We start from the raw sequence: 19,270 nt of genomic DNA, 5'->3' as shown, positions 1-19,270 counted from the left end.
GGGAGAATCTAATATTGAGACTGTCTTCAAAAGTGAGATCTTGAAGTTTGAAACCAGTTACTCTGTGATATAGTGGATTACTAATATTGAATGGCTAAGATAAGAGTTTTCAAATGGGACATGTAGTAAAATCACGTGTTTTTTTTTCATCTCTGAAATTTTCAAGTGTCTTTTTTTTTTGTTTATCATCATTGTTGTGCCATGAAATGGCTTTTGGCAGTCAAAAGATGACACCCTCGCATTCGTAAACCCAAAAATGTGCTAGAGAATTCCGAGGTCTCAAGCCGGGAAGAATACTAATGGTGGTCGAGAAATCTGTTAAAATAGTTCGCAACAATTTTACCGAATTTAAGTCTCCTTGCATATACCCTATCATGATTTGACTCAAATTCCTTTTAATGTATGTTATGTCATGAAACTTGATATTAAAACCTTATTTTTCCTTTGTAACTAAAAAATTTGTTCCAAAAAAAAGTGACAAATTTTTGTAGTTTAATGATAATTTGCCCAAGAATGATAAATTCTCATGTAATATAAGTATATACAACTGCTCTGAATTGTTCATTATTTAATTTATTTAAATATACAAGTGTCAAAATCACCAAAAACCCCAGAGTACAACCCTTAACCGTGTCGAAACCGCGTTGGAAGTCCTCCAATATTTTTCTACGAAGCTTCTTCTTCCTATGCCCATAATTTAATTTTCTTCTTGCTTGGAAAGTCATCTTAATTTTGGGAAATCAAAATACACCAGATTATTTATATTTATTCATCCCAAACAAGCAAAATAATGATATATTGGGAAACTATATATATAAATCATGTAGTGTACACTTAATTCTATAATTAATATTTTTCTCTTAAAAAAAAAAGAATGACGATTTTGCTCAATATACATATTTGTAAAAATAATTAAGAATATAACATACTCCTCCGTTTCGTTTTAGTTGTCGTTTTAGGACTTAAATTTTGTTTCGTAATAGTTGTCGTTTTAGGTTTTCAATGCAAATATTTGGTAAAAATTCCAGTATTATATCTATTGTTTTAATGTTTTGGCCAATGAAAAAATTTATAATAGATATTAATAAAGGGTAAAACAGAAAATTTAATGCTTTTCTTAATTTGTGTGAAAAAACATTAAACGACAACTAAAACGAAACAGAGGGAATACTAAATAAGAAAATATAGTAAGGGCATCTCCAACCATAACACTATTTTGGTGCTCAAATAACACTATATTTGGTGTAGATTTGACACTAAAATATTTTCCTTCTCCAACCATAACACTAAGAGCAGGATTATCGGTTAGGATCTTAAACTTGGATCTTAACCTTATTTTAAATAAAAATTTCACTATTTGTAAGTTAAGAAAAGTTATACAATATCTTAACAAATTTTTACTCCATTGGTTAAGAAGCAAAGAGTTCTTAAGGATAAAAAATTCAAATTGTTGCAAAACACTAACTTACAATACAAGTTACACACATTTCTCTTCCAAAAGCTTCATGTTATCACATTTCTCTGCAACTCCACTTGTTTCTCCTGCACTTCAACTCTGGCTGCAGTAAGCTCATCACTTTGTTCATGGCAAATTCTCCAATAAACCTCATCAAAAAGAGTAGAAAGGATCAAAGCAATGAAAACAGAGAACACTTATCAAAAACAGAGACATTTATCTATTTCAAGCAAAACTCATTCAAACAGACCAAACCAATCAACTGATTATGTTTTGCCAAAATTAAACAAACACAAGTTCATTCAAACATTGATTCATTCGTTAGAAAACTGAGACTTAACTTATGAAAAAAAGACTATTAGCATTGGCTCATGTTATTTGTGCGATAGATTAGGTATTCTACTTGAGCAGAGATCACCAAATAAACACTTGGAAAAACACAAATCTAAATCATGTAAAATCAGAAGTTCAATGATATAGCCATAATTGAGGTATGCTGCACTAAACAAAGCTTATACCCGCACAGAAATAAACGATGCAAGAGAATATACCAAACAATGCAAAGTACTTACATGTATCAAAGGAGAGAAGAAAGCAAAATCTTAGAGACCCTCGTTCATAACTGACGATATGGTTTCCACTTCAACTTATGTTGCTACGTTGACCAGTGAGTTGAAATTATCCTTCAAAGTAAAAATTTCAATTAGGCAATGACATAATATTACAACTAAAACGATATATGGTCATAGTATTAAAATATGTTTTTATCTGAACCTTTTCTAACCAATTTCTTAAATTTATGAAGCACAAAGGCATTTCTTTTTCCAGGTGGCTGGACAGAAAAGCAAATCACAATCAGTTAAAGAACCCTAACATCATAGAATACTAATTTTGCTACCAATTTCTCTCCCAATTGTGAAAACCCTAATTTACGATGTACTAATGAAATCAGAGAGAAATTAGAGAGATTCGTACCCTTTCTCATGTAGATCATGATACCGACGGATCAAAAACGCAATCCCCACTCATTTCTCCTCTCAGTTCGACGGATGAAGACGAGTCGGCTCGATTTCTCCGGCGGAAGCTTCGAGAATTGCAGGGATAGAGAGACGCCACCGAAAAGCTCTGATTACGTGAGATGAAACACGCAATTCCATCTCATTTCTCCTCTCAATTCGTCAGATCAACAGCCTCATAGGATATCGCCGTTTTGGTTTCGAGGAAAAGAGAGAGAAGTCGAGAGAGAAATAAAAAAACGAGGAGTTTTTTTTTTGGTTTTGTTCTTTCTTCAAACTAATCAGAGCAGGACACGTGCTCATATCTAAACTCATCAAAAACATCTTAAATAAGATATACATCTTAGCATTTGTTTGATCAATTCATTAAATTTAATAATTTTTTCCCCTAAGATATCTCTAAGATATCACCGATAAACCTGCTCTAAATATCACACTAAAAATAACATGTTCTATTATTATATTATTAAACTAAAGATGTCTTTTATTTGTAATATTTTTAATTTATTAATTAATATAAAATTACAATCGAAATATCAAAAATAGCTTTTAATTTTATAAGTTTATGTTTTCCATGGTTAATTGAATTTTATTATGTATTTTTCAATCAATTTTTTGTTGTTGTTTTAATATTTTCTACTGATTTATATTGCATATTATCAAAAATAAAAATAAAAAATATATGGTTTTGATACATTGTTTTTTTACTTACAAAATTTAGTAAGATTATTCAATTACAAGACAAATCATATTTAGTATACTATAACTAAATAATAATGTTAATGTAAAAAATTAATATTTTATTTTTACCGTTGCTACAGTAACACACCAAATATAGTGGAGTACTGTACAAAATAAAGGAATCACACTATTATAGTGTAATATTTACAGTTGGGTTGGAGTGAAAAAGTGGACTGCATCACTTTAAAATGCAGTTTTACCGTTGCCTTGGAGATGACCTAAGTAACTATGGGATGTAGTGATATCAAGAAAGAAAAAAATAAAAATAGATAGAAAAATATATGACATGTGAACAAAAGATAGTATATATTACATGTTATACACAGAATATATTGTAGTCAACTTTTTTTTAGGTTAGTTATTGAATTATTAAAAAAAATTTATGGTCATACAGCCTAATTTCTCAAAAAAGAATTAATGTCTTACTGTATTTTGTTTTCTTGTTAAGGAAATATATTAAATATGACTTAGATCATCATGACCATTGACGTTTACAACATTCGTATATATTGACCATATCTCTTATAATCAGATCTCATCTTCATCTGTTTGTGGATTCTTTTATTGTTTGTTGTGCAAGTAACAAAGATCAAGATGAATTCAAGATTCTCTCTTCTTCTGTTCTTGTTCTTGGTCATAGTTTCTCAATCAAAATCTTCCGTCTTCAAAACCTTCCCCAGTAATCTCTCTCCCAAATCTCCTCTTTCCTCAGTCGTCCTCCCTCTCTCCGGCAACGTCTTCCCTCTCGGGTAGGAACATCAATGTTTTCTCTATCTTGTTAACAAAACAAAAAACAATGTTTCGATATTTTTACTCTGTTTTTGTTCTGTCTTTGTAGATACTACTCTGTCTTACTTCAAATAGGAACCCCTCCAAAGGCATTTGAATTTGATATTGATACTGGTAGTGATCTCACTTGGGTTCAATGCGATGCTCCTTGCACTGGTTGTACTTTGGTATGTATATTCTCTCTGTTTTCGAAATGAAACTTGATTGGATTCTCTGCTTCTTATGATCACTGTTTTGTTGTTTTTGTAGCCTCCTATACGTCAGTACAAGCCTAAAGGAAACACTGTCCCGTGCTTAGACCCGATTTGTTTAGCACTTCACTTTCCTAACAAGCCTCAATGTCCAAACCCGAAAGAACAATGTGACTATGAAGTTAATTATGCTGATCAAGGTTCATCAATGGGTGCACTTGTTATTGATCAGTTTCCTTTAAAACTCCTAAATGGCTCGGCCATGCAACCTCGTTTAGCATTCGGGTGAGCTATAAAACAGACATGTGAATCCTGAGATGATGAAAATGTTAATTCTTAAGGAAACTTGTGTTTTCAGGTGTGGTTATGATCAGATTTTACCTAAAGCACATCCTCCGCCCGCGACTGCTGGAGTTTTGGGGCTTGGGAGAGGGAAAATTGGTGTCTTGCCACAGCTTGTAGCCGCGGGACTAACGAGAAATGTGGTTGGACATTGCCTAAGTTCTAAAGGTGGAGGCTATTTGTTCTTTGGAGACACTCTCATTCCTACCCTTGGTGTGGCCTGGACACCATTATTATCACCAGAGTATACTTTCTTCTTTCATATTTGCCGCGATCGGCTTCAGAGAGATTATACTTTCTTCAAATCTGTTCTTGAGTTTAAGAACTTCTTCAAGACCATAACAATTAACTTTACCAATGCCAGAAGAATCACTCAGCTCCAGATTCCACCCGAATCTTATCTCATCATCTCTGTAAGAAAATGTCAGTAGAACCAAAAAAAACTCTCATCATCACATTCAAAATACTCAATCATGAATTCTTATTCTTTTCTTCAGAAAACTGGTAATGCCTGCTTGGGACTACTAAATGGAAGTGAAGTAGGATTACAAAACTCCAACGTAATCGGAGGTAAGACGAACAAACAAACAACATCAACACTTTAACAATAATGTTATTGTCTTAAACTAATTTTGTTTCTTTCGTCTGTTTTCTTTTAAAGATATCTCTATGCAAGGGCTAATGGTGATCTACGACAACGAGAAACAACAACTCGGATGGGTTTCTTCAAATTGCAATAAGCTTCCCAAAACATGACACCATCACAACTATAATAACTCTTTAAAGTTTAGAATTTACATATAAACAATTTAAGACCATATAATAAAACATTTTTTACAGTAAGAAAGATGATCATTAGCGCTTTATGGATTAATTAAAATGACTGATTAGACCAAACAATCTCAATTTCTAGACTTCTATCAGACGAGTCATCTTTCTTGCTTTCATCATTTAGCTTGAAAATTCCACTGTAACTTCCTTCTGTCAATACTTTGTCAATTGGTATCCTCACTTTACCAAGATTTTTCTGCAAAATTTAACAAAGTTACCGATTCTGCGAAAGATTCGAATAATAAAACAACGATAAATCTACGTACGTTTCGAAAGATGTTGTTAGATTTGCAGACGATTTCAAGAAACTGTCCTCTTGGAGGACTAGCAAAGTCCCATGTAAATGATTCTTTCCAAACCGGTGAGCTGCTTCGTTTCACAACCTGAACCAAAACCGGTTTAATCAACTTATAATCGAAAACTGAATTGCACCGTATTGAATTGAACTAATACCGGTTAAAATCGGATTAATTTGCACCGAATTGCTTAGAACCGGATTAAACCGAAATTACATTACCTTGGTTTTCTTTGTGGGACAATTATCGATGATTAATCTGCAAAACGCGTTAGACCGTTTCAGATTATCACCGCGTTTAATCGCCACCGTGAGACTTCCCGGCAAACAATTCAAGAGACTGTTACCTCTCTCATGGAAGCTCGACGGAGCTGGAGATTTCGATTTCGATTTCATCATCAATTGCAAAACCGGAATCGCCTCCGCCGCTAAAACTGCTTGAGATCTCGCCGTCTCCGTCGGCATAGTTATCCACGACTGTCGTAACGTGTATATCGTATCCATCGCCGAATCTCTCGCTTCTTGCTCGCCGGATTTCAGAGCTCCGATTAAGTGAGGGATACAAGCGGTAGCCGCTTCCGACGAACGGAGTTTGGGAAACGTTGTGAGAATCGCGTTTAGCGTTCTTACTATTTCCACGTTCATCGCCGCCGTTGTCCAAAACTCTCTCTCCATCGCATCTGCATTAAAATCGGTGAGTGTTTGATTTCTCCGATCATAAATTTTGAATTCGGAATCGGAACTTACTTGTTAGAGATTTGATGATTTCGCCGGAGACGTATTCTTGAAGTGTATGATTAGAGAAGAGAGATTTGATAATTAGAGCTGCTTGTGTAGAAACTTGTGGATTACAAGATTTAAGCATTTCTTGAACCCAATATACTCCACCAGCTTCAGCCATAGCTTTACGACTTGTTCTACTATGCATTGCGAAGTTTCCCAAAGCACGCATCACAACCATTTGCATTTCCTCGCTCGGTTCCTCCTCGAGCAAGCTGATTAACGCACGACATGCCACGGGCGAGTCTGTGGCTTTAGCGAGTCCTTCGTGTTGAGAGATGTCACCTAGAGCCATTGCTATGAGAATTTTTGCGGATTCTGATACTGTGTCTGGGTCAAGTATGTACTCAGATAAAGGGGTTAGTACAAACTGGCATATCTTTGTCTCTCTAACTTTTGGATTGCGTAGTATTAATTCGAGTAATCTTGCGGAGAGTTCTTCGCAATGGTGGGATCTTAGTAGATCTAGTAATGCGTCGAGTGCACCGGCTTCTGCCATCTCTTGAACACTTGAGGATTCTTGATTTGCACAGATGATCAATGTGTCGATGGCTAAGATCACTGTGCTCTCAGCTGTTGAGAACAACATTTTTGATAAAACTGGTATAGTCACTGAAAAGTAATAGTGTTCTGGGTTGAATCTGAGAATGTTGCAGAGAATGAAAGCTGCTGATTCCCATAGATATACAGGAAGCAGAGGATCTTCGTCGATAATAACCTTGGACAGCTCTTGAATTCCTCCGGCATCTGCTACCTCCTTTGTCCATGTAACTGAGGATTTCTCTAAACCCATCACTGCTATCTCTTGTAAGTTTCTTACCCTGATCCCGACAAGTTTCACAAGAGGAGGGATGAGATTTTTGGTCGTTATCTCTTCTTGGAAACGTTGCATTTCGAGTAGAGAGGTCAGTAGTTCTGTGGTTGCATTTTGGACCGCTATAGATTCAGATTCAAGCAGTGGTATCAAAGGCATAATAATTGCGGATGATGCAATTTTTAATGATTCAAGAACCATTGGCTTCTCCAAGATGTTTGCTATAGCTTGTAAACCACCGAGTTGGCCTTGAAAATCCAAGTCTTGTCTAAGCAAAATTAAGAGAAGCGGTTGTACCATTTTTATAGCCTCTTGGCTTCTAGCTACAACACCAACGTTCGTCAAAACTCTGAAAAACTCTGCGATTACAGAACACAAAGAACTTGGAGGAGATCTGGAGAGTTGACCAAGGCATTTCTCGATTATCCCCATTTTAATCAGATCCATTTTACGGGGAGTGTTGTCTTTAGCCATTTTCATAAGACAATAAATTGCAGCCTCACTGATTAGATAGTTTTCGGAAGCCACAAAGCCGAAGAACAGATTCACACAATCATATTCTTCGGCGACCTCTGAGAATCTTTTGATATCCAAGAGTCTGTCAAGTGCAAACATTCCGGCTTCTATACCTGTGCTTGTTCCTGACCGGACAAGAGATATAAGGGGAACCATGCAACCTGCGGCGGACGAGCTTGTTCTCAAACATTCGCTGGTGAATAGAAAGCGACATATCCTCGCAGCACTTGTCTTTAATTCAAGTGAGGAACTATCTGAAAATAAAATTTTGTAAATGTTGTCCAATGGGTTTCCTTCAAGACTAGTAAGAATATCTGACCTTGGACTTGTTCCCATAGTTAGCTTCACTAAAGCTGTTAGAGCAGCCACTCTCTCACTCTCCAATGTTGTATTCAACATTTCAATAAGAGGGGAAAGTGCTTTCCATGCTAATTCGGAATCTCTGATGTGCTCTGAGCTAAAAAGTTCACAGAGCACCCTTGCAGCATTGTAGCGGGTACTTCGAGAAGCAAGATTAAGAATTCCTATGAGCTGCTTCATGGAACTTATAGCTGTTTTGTGCCGTGTGATTTCTGGGCTGCGGAAGAGTGATTCTAACAGTTCAGAAACAATGATCTCAGTCGAATCTTGAGGACTCAAAGAAAGGTACTTCGCTAAAGTATCCAGAGCTCCAGCATCAGCAATATGTAATTTACTTGAATCACCACACTCTGCAATACGACTAAGAAGCCGAACAGCCACTGGAATGGCTCCAGCTTTATCTGCATATGGCTTCAAAAGATTCACCAGCAACGGAATACATTTTTTGGTAAATGAACCACGTCTTACTCTTTCATCTTCGAAGAGTACCGCTAAAGTGGCCTCAAAAGGATTTTGTACCAGAGATAGCTCTTCTGCTAAGGCACAAAAACTCCCTGTGTCTGATTCCGCACACCCTACCAAGTTTATCGTAGTTTCTACGATATCTGAATTCATGATTTCTGAAATGATCCTATCATTCTTATGACGAACTAACCCTGCCAACACTTGTGCAGTAAAATATCCGTCAATCATCTGATCAGATTGCATGAAAGGTGCTAGTGTTGGCAAAAGATTTTCTGTTGCTGGAGATGAGACAACATTTGGTTCCTGAGACATAACAGCTAAGAATGACATAGCAATCCATTTTTCCTCGGAATCTGAGGTATTCTCCTGCAAAATTAATGATCATGACTCAGATGCAGGATTTGAAAAAAAAAAAAAAGCTAAAGAGAGCTAGTAAGTATACTTATCTACCTGTGTGTTGGACTTGTTTCTTTGAAGCTTTTCTGCAATAATTTCAAGTCCATTGGCTTCCATGACAACAAGTCTGTTCGTAGGATGAGAAGAGCAAATAATGGAGAGTAACCACATTGAGACGGTGCTTCCCAAGACAGTAACTGGATCAACCATTTCGGAGTCATCCATCCGTAAGCACAAATTGATTGTAATGAAAGATCTTGGTCTTTGAATTTCAATTCCATATGAAGCACATTTAGAGTTCTGCTTTGACATATCAAGAAGAGTGTTTACTAAGCTTTTCAAATACCCTGTTCGTTCAATTGCTTCCGCCCATAATTTCTTATCGTTCTTTGCTGCACACACAAGCAGCATAGCCCCTCCGACTTTTATTTCAGGACTTGATGAGTTGATTGTTCTGTTAGCCAATGAAGAAATTGATTTTGATTGTGTCACCAAAAGTTGACCTAACAAGACAAACTGTGTCTTGCAGAAGCGAGACAAAATCTCTATTGCTTTATCTTGCACCAATGGATGACCTTCAGCCACACCGCGGACAAGAGAGTCTAAATTTGAAGGAACTCCAGCGAATGCAGAAAAGGGGTTATGGGACAAGTTAGCACCATATTTAGCTTTGGCTAGTAAAGAGAGTACTTCTAAGACGTCGATGAAAGCGCTATTGTTCAGGTCAGTTGCGTTTAAGAGATCAATGAGTTCAGAAACAGCAAATCGACATTGGTCGTTTCCTTTGAACACATCACTGACCTGGAAATGCTTCAGTAATTGATGAAGAGCATGTGAAGCATTTCTCTTACCTTGCAGTGTTCCTTCTCTCAGTACTCTAGTCAAAGCAGAAACAACATCATCATTTAACGCTTCGGCTGCAACATTTGGGTCAGAAAGAAGGTTCGCAAGAGTGGACATGGGATTCTCTGTTGACTCGATTGGGTTTGTTTTTGCTGACTTTATCAATGGTTTGATCACTTCGACTTCTGGACCGGATAACTTCTTTGGGCCAGTTTTTTTCTTTGTTGGATTGGATAGAGAGCCCAGGGCATGCGCTAACTGCGTTGCAACAGCGTGAGTGTTTCCGCTTAAAAGCTTTGTGCACGGATTATCATCCTCATCAAATCCAAGACCGCCACAAAGGTCATTTCTTGAACTGAATAGATCAGCCAAGACAGAAGCTGCGTTCTCTTTCATCTTCTCGTTTGAAGAGGCAAGTCTCTGGACAAGAGACCTCAATCCATTATTAGCTGCAGAACCCTTGGTGACAAAATCCTCCAAAGAAGCCGATGCAAGAACATGGCCTAGAACTCTTATCAAATGAGCCTTTGATTTAGGAGCATCTCCAAGAAACAAAGCCTGTACTTGCTCGATAACTCTTGGATCAGCTGTTTTAATCAGTTTCAAAAGCGTATTTGCTGAGCTCTCTTGGGATTTTGGTCCACCGTTCTTTAGAAGCCCTAAAAGTGCGGGAATAGCTCCTGCTTTCTCCACACATAGACGAATTTCCTCGCTGTGACAACATAGGTTCCAAATTACACGGACCGCATCCTCCTTTGCTTTTTGAGACACACCAGTCTCTAGTATCTGTAATAATGGAGGAATTCCGCCTGCAGAAGTAACAGCCCATCTACTTTCTTCGACCTTGTCAGTCAAGATCGCTAAGAACTCAACAGACAGTTCTTGATGTTGTTCGCTGGACAACCCAAGATACGGTATGAGGATTTGGATTCCTTCTCTCTTCCCAATAGCATCCCAAACATTCCCATGTTTGCATAAATTTGACAAACAAGTTATCATCCGCTCGCGTGGACCAGCTGTGGCCAAGATTGTTAGACCAACTAAAACCCTCTTAGCCTCCACATTGTTGAGTAATTTTGATAGATCAGCGTTTCCGTATAGACTTGCCATAGCCTCCAAGATACGTTCTTGGATCAATTGAGTATCCCGGGGCTTCAGTAGTTTCACTAGTATTCCTTCTGTTAGTGTTGGATCAAAAGTTTCTCTAGCATCACCACAACTTAGCTGAAACTTCCTCAGAGCATAAGCAACAGCTCCAAGAATATCAGCGATGGGCTCAGTGAGGCGTGGAGACAAAGATAGCCGTCCAAGATACACTATCAAACCAGACATTCCTCCGCATAAGTTTGCTAAAGCTTGTGTCCCATAACTTTGTAAGACGCGTTCAGTTTCCTCATCCACTGACTCTTTAGACGAAGCAACCACTGTGCTAATCAGAAGGTGGATCCCATCCAAATCTCTTGCCACAATTTTAGCTGATATGATGGCTTCTATAGCATTGACTACACTGGCACGTACGAAAACGCTGTTTTCCTCACCTAGAAGCGGAACCAGAACTTGCACAGCACCTGACTCTACTATTTTTGAGATGCTACTAGTGAAAATCCTAATAAGACGGGCTAAGAGAGAAGCTGCGTTTGATTGAGATACCGGGTTACTAGACTGTAGAAGCTTTAAGATGATATCGACTCCACCATCTTCAAGTGTAATTGCCCAAAACCCGTCTCTATCACCGCAAAGATTTCTCAAAGCCCCAACCAAATGTCCTTCCACTGTCTTGTCCTGCTTTTTCTTCGTCTTTAACTGATCCCACAAATTCGGTACCACGCCTTCTGTGACAAATATTTTAGTACCTACACTATCACCATCCAGTCCACACAAGGAAACTTCATATATGGCCTCGGCCGCAGCTCTTCTTGCATCCACCGAGTCAGATTTCAAAAGTGACAACAACGGCGGGATGCATCCGCCTATCAGTACTTTAGAACGAACGTTTTTGTCTTTGCATAGAACGGTCAGGACTGAAGCGGAATTGAGTTTTGCCAAGAGGGTTCCATTCCTGAGAAGTGATATAAAGGCAGGCATGGCGTTCACGTTCTGGCTAATGATCTTTCTAGATTCTTTTTTACCCTTGGCTAAACCAAGAAGCCGAGCGGTGCTAAGCTCTTTCTCTTGCGCCGATGATTTCTTGGCATGAAGCTGCTCGATGAGACGTGTGATTGTAACCGCTGCTTTCTCCGGATCATCTATCTCGGACGTCATTGTTTTATTGTGGTCCCTGCTCCCAAAAGCCCTCAATTAGAGAGAGCAATGCAAATGAATGATCAAAGTAGATGTATCGGAAACAGATCAATACCTCAGTCGAGGAGAAGACAAGGAAGGTGTCTCTTCCTGATTCGTTGAGGAGGGGGCCTTTGCCATATTCTCTTCTCTGCGTACAAGAAAACTTCAAAAGATAAGATACTGAAAGAAAAACATGTAGTTTCTTATAAATAAATAAAAAACTTATTTTGTTATTTGTTTTAAGGTTTATATAGTTCTTCCAAATCCCACGTCTATGCATGAATTGGTGATTGTAACACATTTCTGAAACACATCTGAACGTAAGACTTCGAAAATTTTAACTCTTTTCTAAAATATATCTAAAGAAAAGAAATGCATAATTTATTTGTAAAATTACCCTTTTTATCCAGAACGTTTCTTCAACTACCTCCTCCGGGGCGAAAAATAGTATAGATGATTGGTTTTGATCCCAGGATCTAAATGGATTAAAAAAAAAAAAAAAACAAATGAAAAAGAATTTTCAAATTGAAAACAAATTGAAATAAAGAATTGATAAGAATCATACCTCTCTATTTTGTCGTTGCTACAAGAATTGCCGGACAGTTTTTCCGACAAACAAGAAAAAAAAATCCTTCAAAGGTTTGACAGAGAGGAGGCAGAGAGATCATAAAATCCCAAACTATTTACGCCAATGTAAAAAAAATGAAAAAAAAAATGCCTATTGATGCAACTTCCTGACTTTTCTATTTCTATAACAATTTTTACTATTATTTTTCTTTCTCTGACAATCAATAGTTATCACACACCTAATTTAGTAAGAACAAATACGACTAGGTGATGTACGCATAGGAGTTATAATTTGGTTTAGAATTAAATTGAATGTACAAATAGTGTTATTCATCTTCATCTTCTTGTATCTACGAGAGATGTTAGGATTTGTAAAACTTCATCAAGAAGATTGGTGAAAAATATAAGGATAAGCCTGACGAGATGTGAGTTTATAGTTGCTAGTTTAGCAAACAAGGAAATATCGGTAAATAGTGTTGCATTCGTAAATTTTAGTTAATACTGATCTAGATTTTGAGATAAGAACATTGATGAGGAAAGATTTACGAGTGATATTGTAACGCCCTGACCGCCATCTCTATTAATGGATCCTACGTCATCTCTAGGTCCATGGGCCCACGTTCTCTCTAGGTCCATGGGCCCACCATCTTCTGATGGCCGGTCCGCTACATCTGGGAGGCTTTAAAGACTTGTTACCAACCCTACAAATCACCACATAATCTTTTTCTATGTTTTGTCCTCACCCACACAGTTCCGATAATCACTTCCCGGAAGATCACCCATCCTGAAATTGCTTTAGCTCAAACACTATTAACTGTGGAGTTCTTTCAGGACAGTTGACCGAAAAGATAAGTGCACTTTGGTGACATAAGTAGCCAAATCAATTCTTTTAAACCTCTCCGCATGCACCACCATATTTTTGAAAACGGGGTGTTACAGATATTCAGCAAAGCAACATGTTGTGATTCTCAAACGTCTATTTTTGTTTGTGAGTGTCCTTGATTGAGTTTTTTAATCAGGAAAGAAGAAGATGACCGATCAAACATGGAACAACCTCAAGGCATGTTTTAGGTTGGATAAGTCTTATATGAGATTCTAGCCTTTGGAAGATAAAAATACTTGCAATAGACGACAACAAAGTTGACGAGGAAGCAATCGACGACAAAGTTGATCCAAAAGTATATGGAAAAGACATACAAACCTCTCTAAATTAATAAATTCTTCCGGTCCCGAGTTGGGACCAGTGTAAAATATGACTTAAATCGATAAATTAATAAGATAATAATTTTTTTGAAAATCTCATATAAACATATGGTCCAATCGATATCATAAATTAATAATTGTATAAACTTATCAATATATATATATATATATATATATATGATATAAATTTATATATGTCATATTTGAATTACTATGATATATATTTAAAATATTCTATGTCAAAAATTTAATAAAATATGACTCTATTATTCGAAAAAATTTGTGTTGTTTTTTAAACTTAATAATTGCTTCTCTATTTGTAATTAGTTTTTTAAAAATATTACTTATAAAGAAAAAAAATTATTTTAGATAGAAATGTTTTTAAGAAATTATAAAATTAGTAAAATCTCTCTATAAATTAATAATTATTAATTTATCGATAAATTAATACTTCTCTAAATTAATAAAATTTGCTAGTCCCGACATTATTAATTTATAGAGGTTTTACTGTAGTTGCAATGTTTTTGTTTTTATTTTTATTTTTATAAGACCTTAGATTAAAGTAGAAAAAATACATGAAATCAAATAAAATCCAGCGAAAGAAAATAAAAGAACAGAATCACCAGAAAGGGAGTGGCAGAGGACAAAGGAGTGAGACACGCACACTCAATCGTACAAGAGACAGATACACTGTGACCTGGGTAAAAATAATTCTCGATCCGCTATTGGATACACAAGAGGTAACTCATCGTGTAGACCAGAAGAGAACCAAAGCTTCACCATGCTTTGATCTCAAATTCTTTAAGGCGGTTGTTTTGTTCTTGATCTCCAAGTCTATTTTGAGAAGAATGATTGAGCGAGGAAGAGTGATTCCAATGTGGTAGTGACGGTTCTGCTCATTCCATATCTCATAGAGACAAGTTTTCCAACCTTGAAGAAAGGTAAGAGAGGTTACAACATTTGACGAGAATGATAATTACCAAAGAAGAATCTGATCCCAATCCACATGAGGGTTTGGAAGGGTAAATTTCAGGCCAGAGCCAGCAGTCATGTTTTTTAACCATCAGCTTCAATTTTCACAGTTTAGCCATTTACATCATTTCGGATGAAAATGCCCATGAATAAAACTGTAGTCGTGTACGTCTGGTTAGAATTTGATTGGACTGTGTACGAATTAGTTACGTTTTCGTCAACTACAGTACATTGATCTCGTTGGCTACAGTTAAAAAAGAGAAAAAAATAAATAAATGTCAGAGGGATTTAATGGTTTTAAAAATAATTATACAATTTTCCACCACTTTAAGTTTTCACATTTTCTTTCTTTTTATTATTATGAATAATTTTTATTTTTATTGTTTTTTTTCTATCCTTTAAAATCCATTTTACTATATATTATCTATTCTATTAATTGGGAAGCATTTTTTAATAACTAACCTCAATAAAGGTAAAAAATTACAAAGGAATGCCATTACAAATTTAGTATTTCAAGTGAAAACAAAAAATTTCGTCGAGGGGTATAATTGACATTTGGGATTCAAAAGGACGCGGATCCTGGATATTTAATCGGATATCCATCTGGTAAATGAGACGGATCACGGGCGAACTTCGGTAATACACACGAACCTTTGATTGGTTGCATAATGGGCTTTATGTTTATTGGCCCACTATTAATATCAAGCCTTTATGATCCATATCTACAAACATTCAATAGAAAATTAATTAGATAACATGTAATCAAATCAATTTCCATATCAAACACCACTTAAAATTCGCATAATCATTTATTCTATATAACAACCCGATTCTAAAATATTCCGTTGATTAAGGATAAACTTATTCCAATATTATAACACGTAATCAAATCTATTTCCATATCAAGCACAACTTAAAAATCTCATAATCATTTATTCTATAAAACAACCCGATTCAAAAATATTCCGTTGATTAAGGATAAACTTATTTCAATATTATAACACGTAATCAAATCTATTTACATATCAAGCACAACTTAAAAATCTCATAATCATATAGGGACCTGCATTTAGCCAAATCTATTATGAATTGTGTCGTTAAGAGAGTTTTACATGTGCGTACACGTTATTAATTTGTGTGTTTATCTGGTACACATATTAGAGCACCCTTATCCATGGGCTCTTAGATGAATCTTAGCCAAATCTTAAGCTAAGATTTGTGAAGAAAGAGGTCTTATATAAGAGCTTTTAGGTTTATATTTAAGCTTTTTCTTCACAAATCTTAGCTTAAGATTTGGCTAAGAACCCATGGATAATGGTGGTCTTAAGAATTTTTATTCATACTAAACAATTTTTGAAATATGGATATGTGTAAGTAAATGGTGCAATATCAAATCTTATGTGAGGCCAATTAGAGAAGTAAATGAAACAATCATACACAAGGATACGTGAAAGTGAATGGTGCAATATCACATTCACTCTCAATTCTTATAATTACAAATACTTAGGCCTGGGCAAAAAACCCGGATCCGATACCCGAACCGATATCCGGACCGAAAAAATCGGGTTGGAGCGGGTTAGGGTATTAGAAAAATTATCTCATTGGGTAGAGTATTGGATTACCCATGGGTATCGGGTCGGGTCGGGGATTACCCGTTACCCATTTAGGGTACCCACAAACCCGAAGAAATACACATGTTTATATATGTATATAGATAATTAGATATATAGTCTTATATAGTTATATACTTATATGTATGTCCTAGGTTTTAGGTTTTGTGACTTTTGACATTTGAGTTTATATATGTATATAGATAATTAGAATCTACTCTTAACACTTAAGAGCGAAATAGTCATCTTTGTTATTTAGGATTGAATTTAGTATTTAAATGTCATGTTTGATGTTCTATTCTCTTATTTGATCATTTGAGTATGTAAAGTGATTTTAAACTTCGGGTATTACCCAAACCGACCCGAACCCGACAATACCCGAACCGGACCGGAACCGAAATCATAGGAATACCCGAATGGCCATAAATTCATTACCCATTCAACCCGAACCCGAACGGGTTTTACCCGAATCCGAACGGGTTACCCATATGCCCAGGCCTACAAATACTAAATATCTCATTCTTATAATTTCGTTAGTAAATTCGTTTATCATTTTTTTTTGTGGTGAAGTGAAACTATGGAGTTGATTTAAGAGTCAAATCATATAAATGTACATCTATTTTGCTTAAAGTGGGTGGTCAAAGAGTTATTGAAGTATGAAAAATATAAAAATAAGAAATTAAAATATGAGAAAGATAAAAGTGCGCTTAAATCTTAGTCATAATGAGTTATTACGGGTCTGAGTGGTAACCTAAAGCTAAAGTTGTACCAGTTTTTTAGCTATTAGCTGGAGCTGTTAGGGAATAATGCAAAGCTGTACAAAAGAATAAAACACGAAAAGTGGGTGGTCAGAGAGTTCTTGAAGTATGAAAAATATAAAAATAAGAAATTAAAATATGAGAAAGATAAAAGTGCGCTTAAATCTTATATAAATCTATTTTGCTTAAAGTGGGTGGTCAGAGAGTTCTTTGCTTAAAGTGGGTGGTTAGAAAGTTCTTGAAGTATGAAAAATATAAAAATAAGAAATTAAAATATGAGAAAGATAAAAGTGCGCTTAAATCTTAGTCATAATGAGTTATTACGGGTCTGACTGGTAACCTAAAGCTAAAGCTGTACCAGTTTTTTAGCTATTAGCTGGAACTGTTAGGAAATAATGCAAAACTGTACAAAAGAATAAAACACGAAAGCTGTACAAAAAACAACACAGGACAAATTTAAAAAATTTACTCTGATTAGAAACATCATAGCGGTACAAATAATAAGTAATATTCAGAGTTTAGAAAAAAAAATTACATAGAAATATACTTTAGTATATAATTACATATGAAAATTAAAATTATACAGAATGAACAATATTTTATTGTTAGAATAATAATATGAATTTACTAGTCCTATAATAAATAAAAATATCTTTTTACTTATTATAAAATTAAAACATTAAAACTGATTTACTAAAATTAATTTTAGTAAATTTTTTTAATCTAAAATACAATGTCTCATACATACATAGAGAATTTAAACATACACAAACACATAAACAATTGAAATTAAGTACGAGCTTCCCATAACAAATCTGCTATTTGATTACGTACATCTGCCATATATGCTCCACTTCTCGATGTTTCCACCTCTTCTATTTCAATGACCACACTTACATCTACATCATGTTGTCCATTATCATTTTCATTATCTGCATCGGTCTCTAAATCATCATCAACAATATTGGAACGCCGAATGTAATTATGAAGATCCATTGTAACAAGCACTATTTTTTTTTGAATTTCTAATTTGTATCGCGGTAGTTGTTTCACGACCCTCCATTTATTTTTTTCTGATTCCAAAGTTTTTTCAATAGCAGAACGAAGTGAAGCATGCCATCTGTTGAACAATTCATACTTATTTCTTGGAGGTGGACCATTATGAAATTGCCCTAAATGATACCTCAGCTCTTCTTATTGGTTACTCCGGTAAGGAGCTAACTAACCCTTTCGGTTCGCATATCCAGAATCAACTAGATAATATTTACCAGTTAGAGGTTTCAAAAATTTTTGGCTATTCTCTTGTGCTATCGATAAAACTCTAGAATCAAGAAGGGAATCCGGTGCTCCATTCCATATATATGTGAAAAGCAAGTCTAAATCACATATCGTCATAATATTTAGGTTTGGTTCACCAAAACGATCCCAATAAACTCTTCGATTTTCATGTGGTGCTATGACAGGAACATGTGTTCCATCTATAGCACCTATGAAACCTATAAAAAATAGCCAATACCTCGGATCATAACAAAGACTGCGGGGATACTCTCTAAGTTGCTGGGACGTTGGAGTCCTAATTGATCACACGCAAATCGCTCTATCGCATTTAACACTTCATGAAACTAGGCATGACCACGGTTACGGTTATTACGGTTACGGTCGAGTAACCGCCGGTAACGGTTATAAATTTTCTTTAACCGTAACTTTAACCACTATATATCCGGTTAAAACGGTTACGGTTAAATACGGTTACGGTTTAATACGGTAACGGTTATTTGATGATTACGATATGGTTAATATCGGAGGTAAAATCTTACGAGTTAACTAACTTTTTATACTACTTTTAATAAGGTGAAAAAATATGTTATAAACCAAATTTTCTTCTTTTTTAGCAATATAGCATTAGAACATATTTGTTTGAAAAAAACTATTTTTCCTAACGTAGATTTTTTAATGTGCGGTATCATTTACTTTTTTTTGAAAATCTTTATTTGAATATTCGATATTTGTTTTTGCATTATACGCAGCTACAATTATATTTT

At 35.5% G+C, this 19,270-nt stretch overlaps 2 protein-coding genes and 1 long non-coding RNA gene across 3 annotated transcripts; 1 reads left to right on the top strand and 2 right to left on the bottom strand.

Annotated features, from left to right (window-relative positions):
- Window positions 1–1,409: 1,409 nt before the first annotated feature.
- On the bottom strand, window positions 1,410–2,763 carry LOC110225171. Its single transcript, XR_002329586.1, has 2 exons — window positions 2,432–2,763; window positions 1,410–2,139 (listed from the first exon to the last, which is right to left on the bottom strand). It is a non-coding gene; the product is annotated as an uncharacterized LOC110225171 (long non-coding RNA).
- Window positions 2,764–3,729: 966 nt separating this feature from the next.
- Window positions 3,730–5,482, top strand: LOC9327348 (aspartyl protease APCB1). Its single transcript, XM_002893935.2, has 6 exons — window positions 3,730–3,962; window positions 4,052–4,169; window positions 4,252–4,478; window positions 4,552–4,948; window positions 5,033–5,105; window positions 5,197–5,482. Exons 1-6 carry the CDS (start codon window positions 3,808–3,810, stop codon window positions 5,289–5,291), a joined length of 1,065 nt encoding a protein of 354 aa, XP_002893981.1. The 5' UTR covers window positions 3,730–3,807; the 3' UTR covers window positions 5,292–5,482.
- Window positions 5,286–13,477, bottom strand: LOC9327347 (protein CELLULOSE SYNTHASE INTERACTIVE 2). Its single transcript, XM_002891239.2, has 8 exons — window positions 12,684–13,477; window positions 12,516–12,594; window positions 12,192–12,266; window positions 9,047–12,113; window positions 6,409–8,962; window positions 5,884–6,341; window positions 5,633–5,749; window positions 5,286–5,562 (listed from the first exon to the last, which is right to left on the bottom strand). The coding sequence occupies exons 3-8, from the start codon at window positions 12,254–12,256 to the stop codon at window positions 5,410–5,412; spliced, it is 6,414 nt and encodes a 2,137-aa protein (XP_002891285.2). The 5' UTR covers window positions 12,257–12,266; window positions 12,516–12,594; window positions 12,684–13,477; the 3' UTR covers window positions 5,286–5,409.
- Between the last annotated feature and the right edge of the window lie 5,793 nt (window positions 13,478–19,270).

The sequence above is a fragment of the Arabidopsis lyrata genome (assembly GCF_000004255.2).
Source record: "Arabidopsis lyrata subsp. lyrata unplaced genomic scaffold ARALYscaffold_1, whole genome shotgun sequence".
In the NCBI taxonomy this organism is placed as follows: domain Eukaryota; kingdom Viridiplantae; phylum Streptophyta; class Magnoliopsida; order Brassicales; family Brassicaceae; genus Arabidopsis; species Arabidopsis lyrata.
This window is presented reverse-complemented; position numbering and strand designations above follow the sequence as displayed.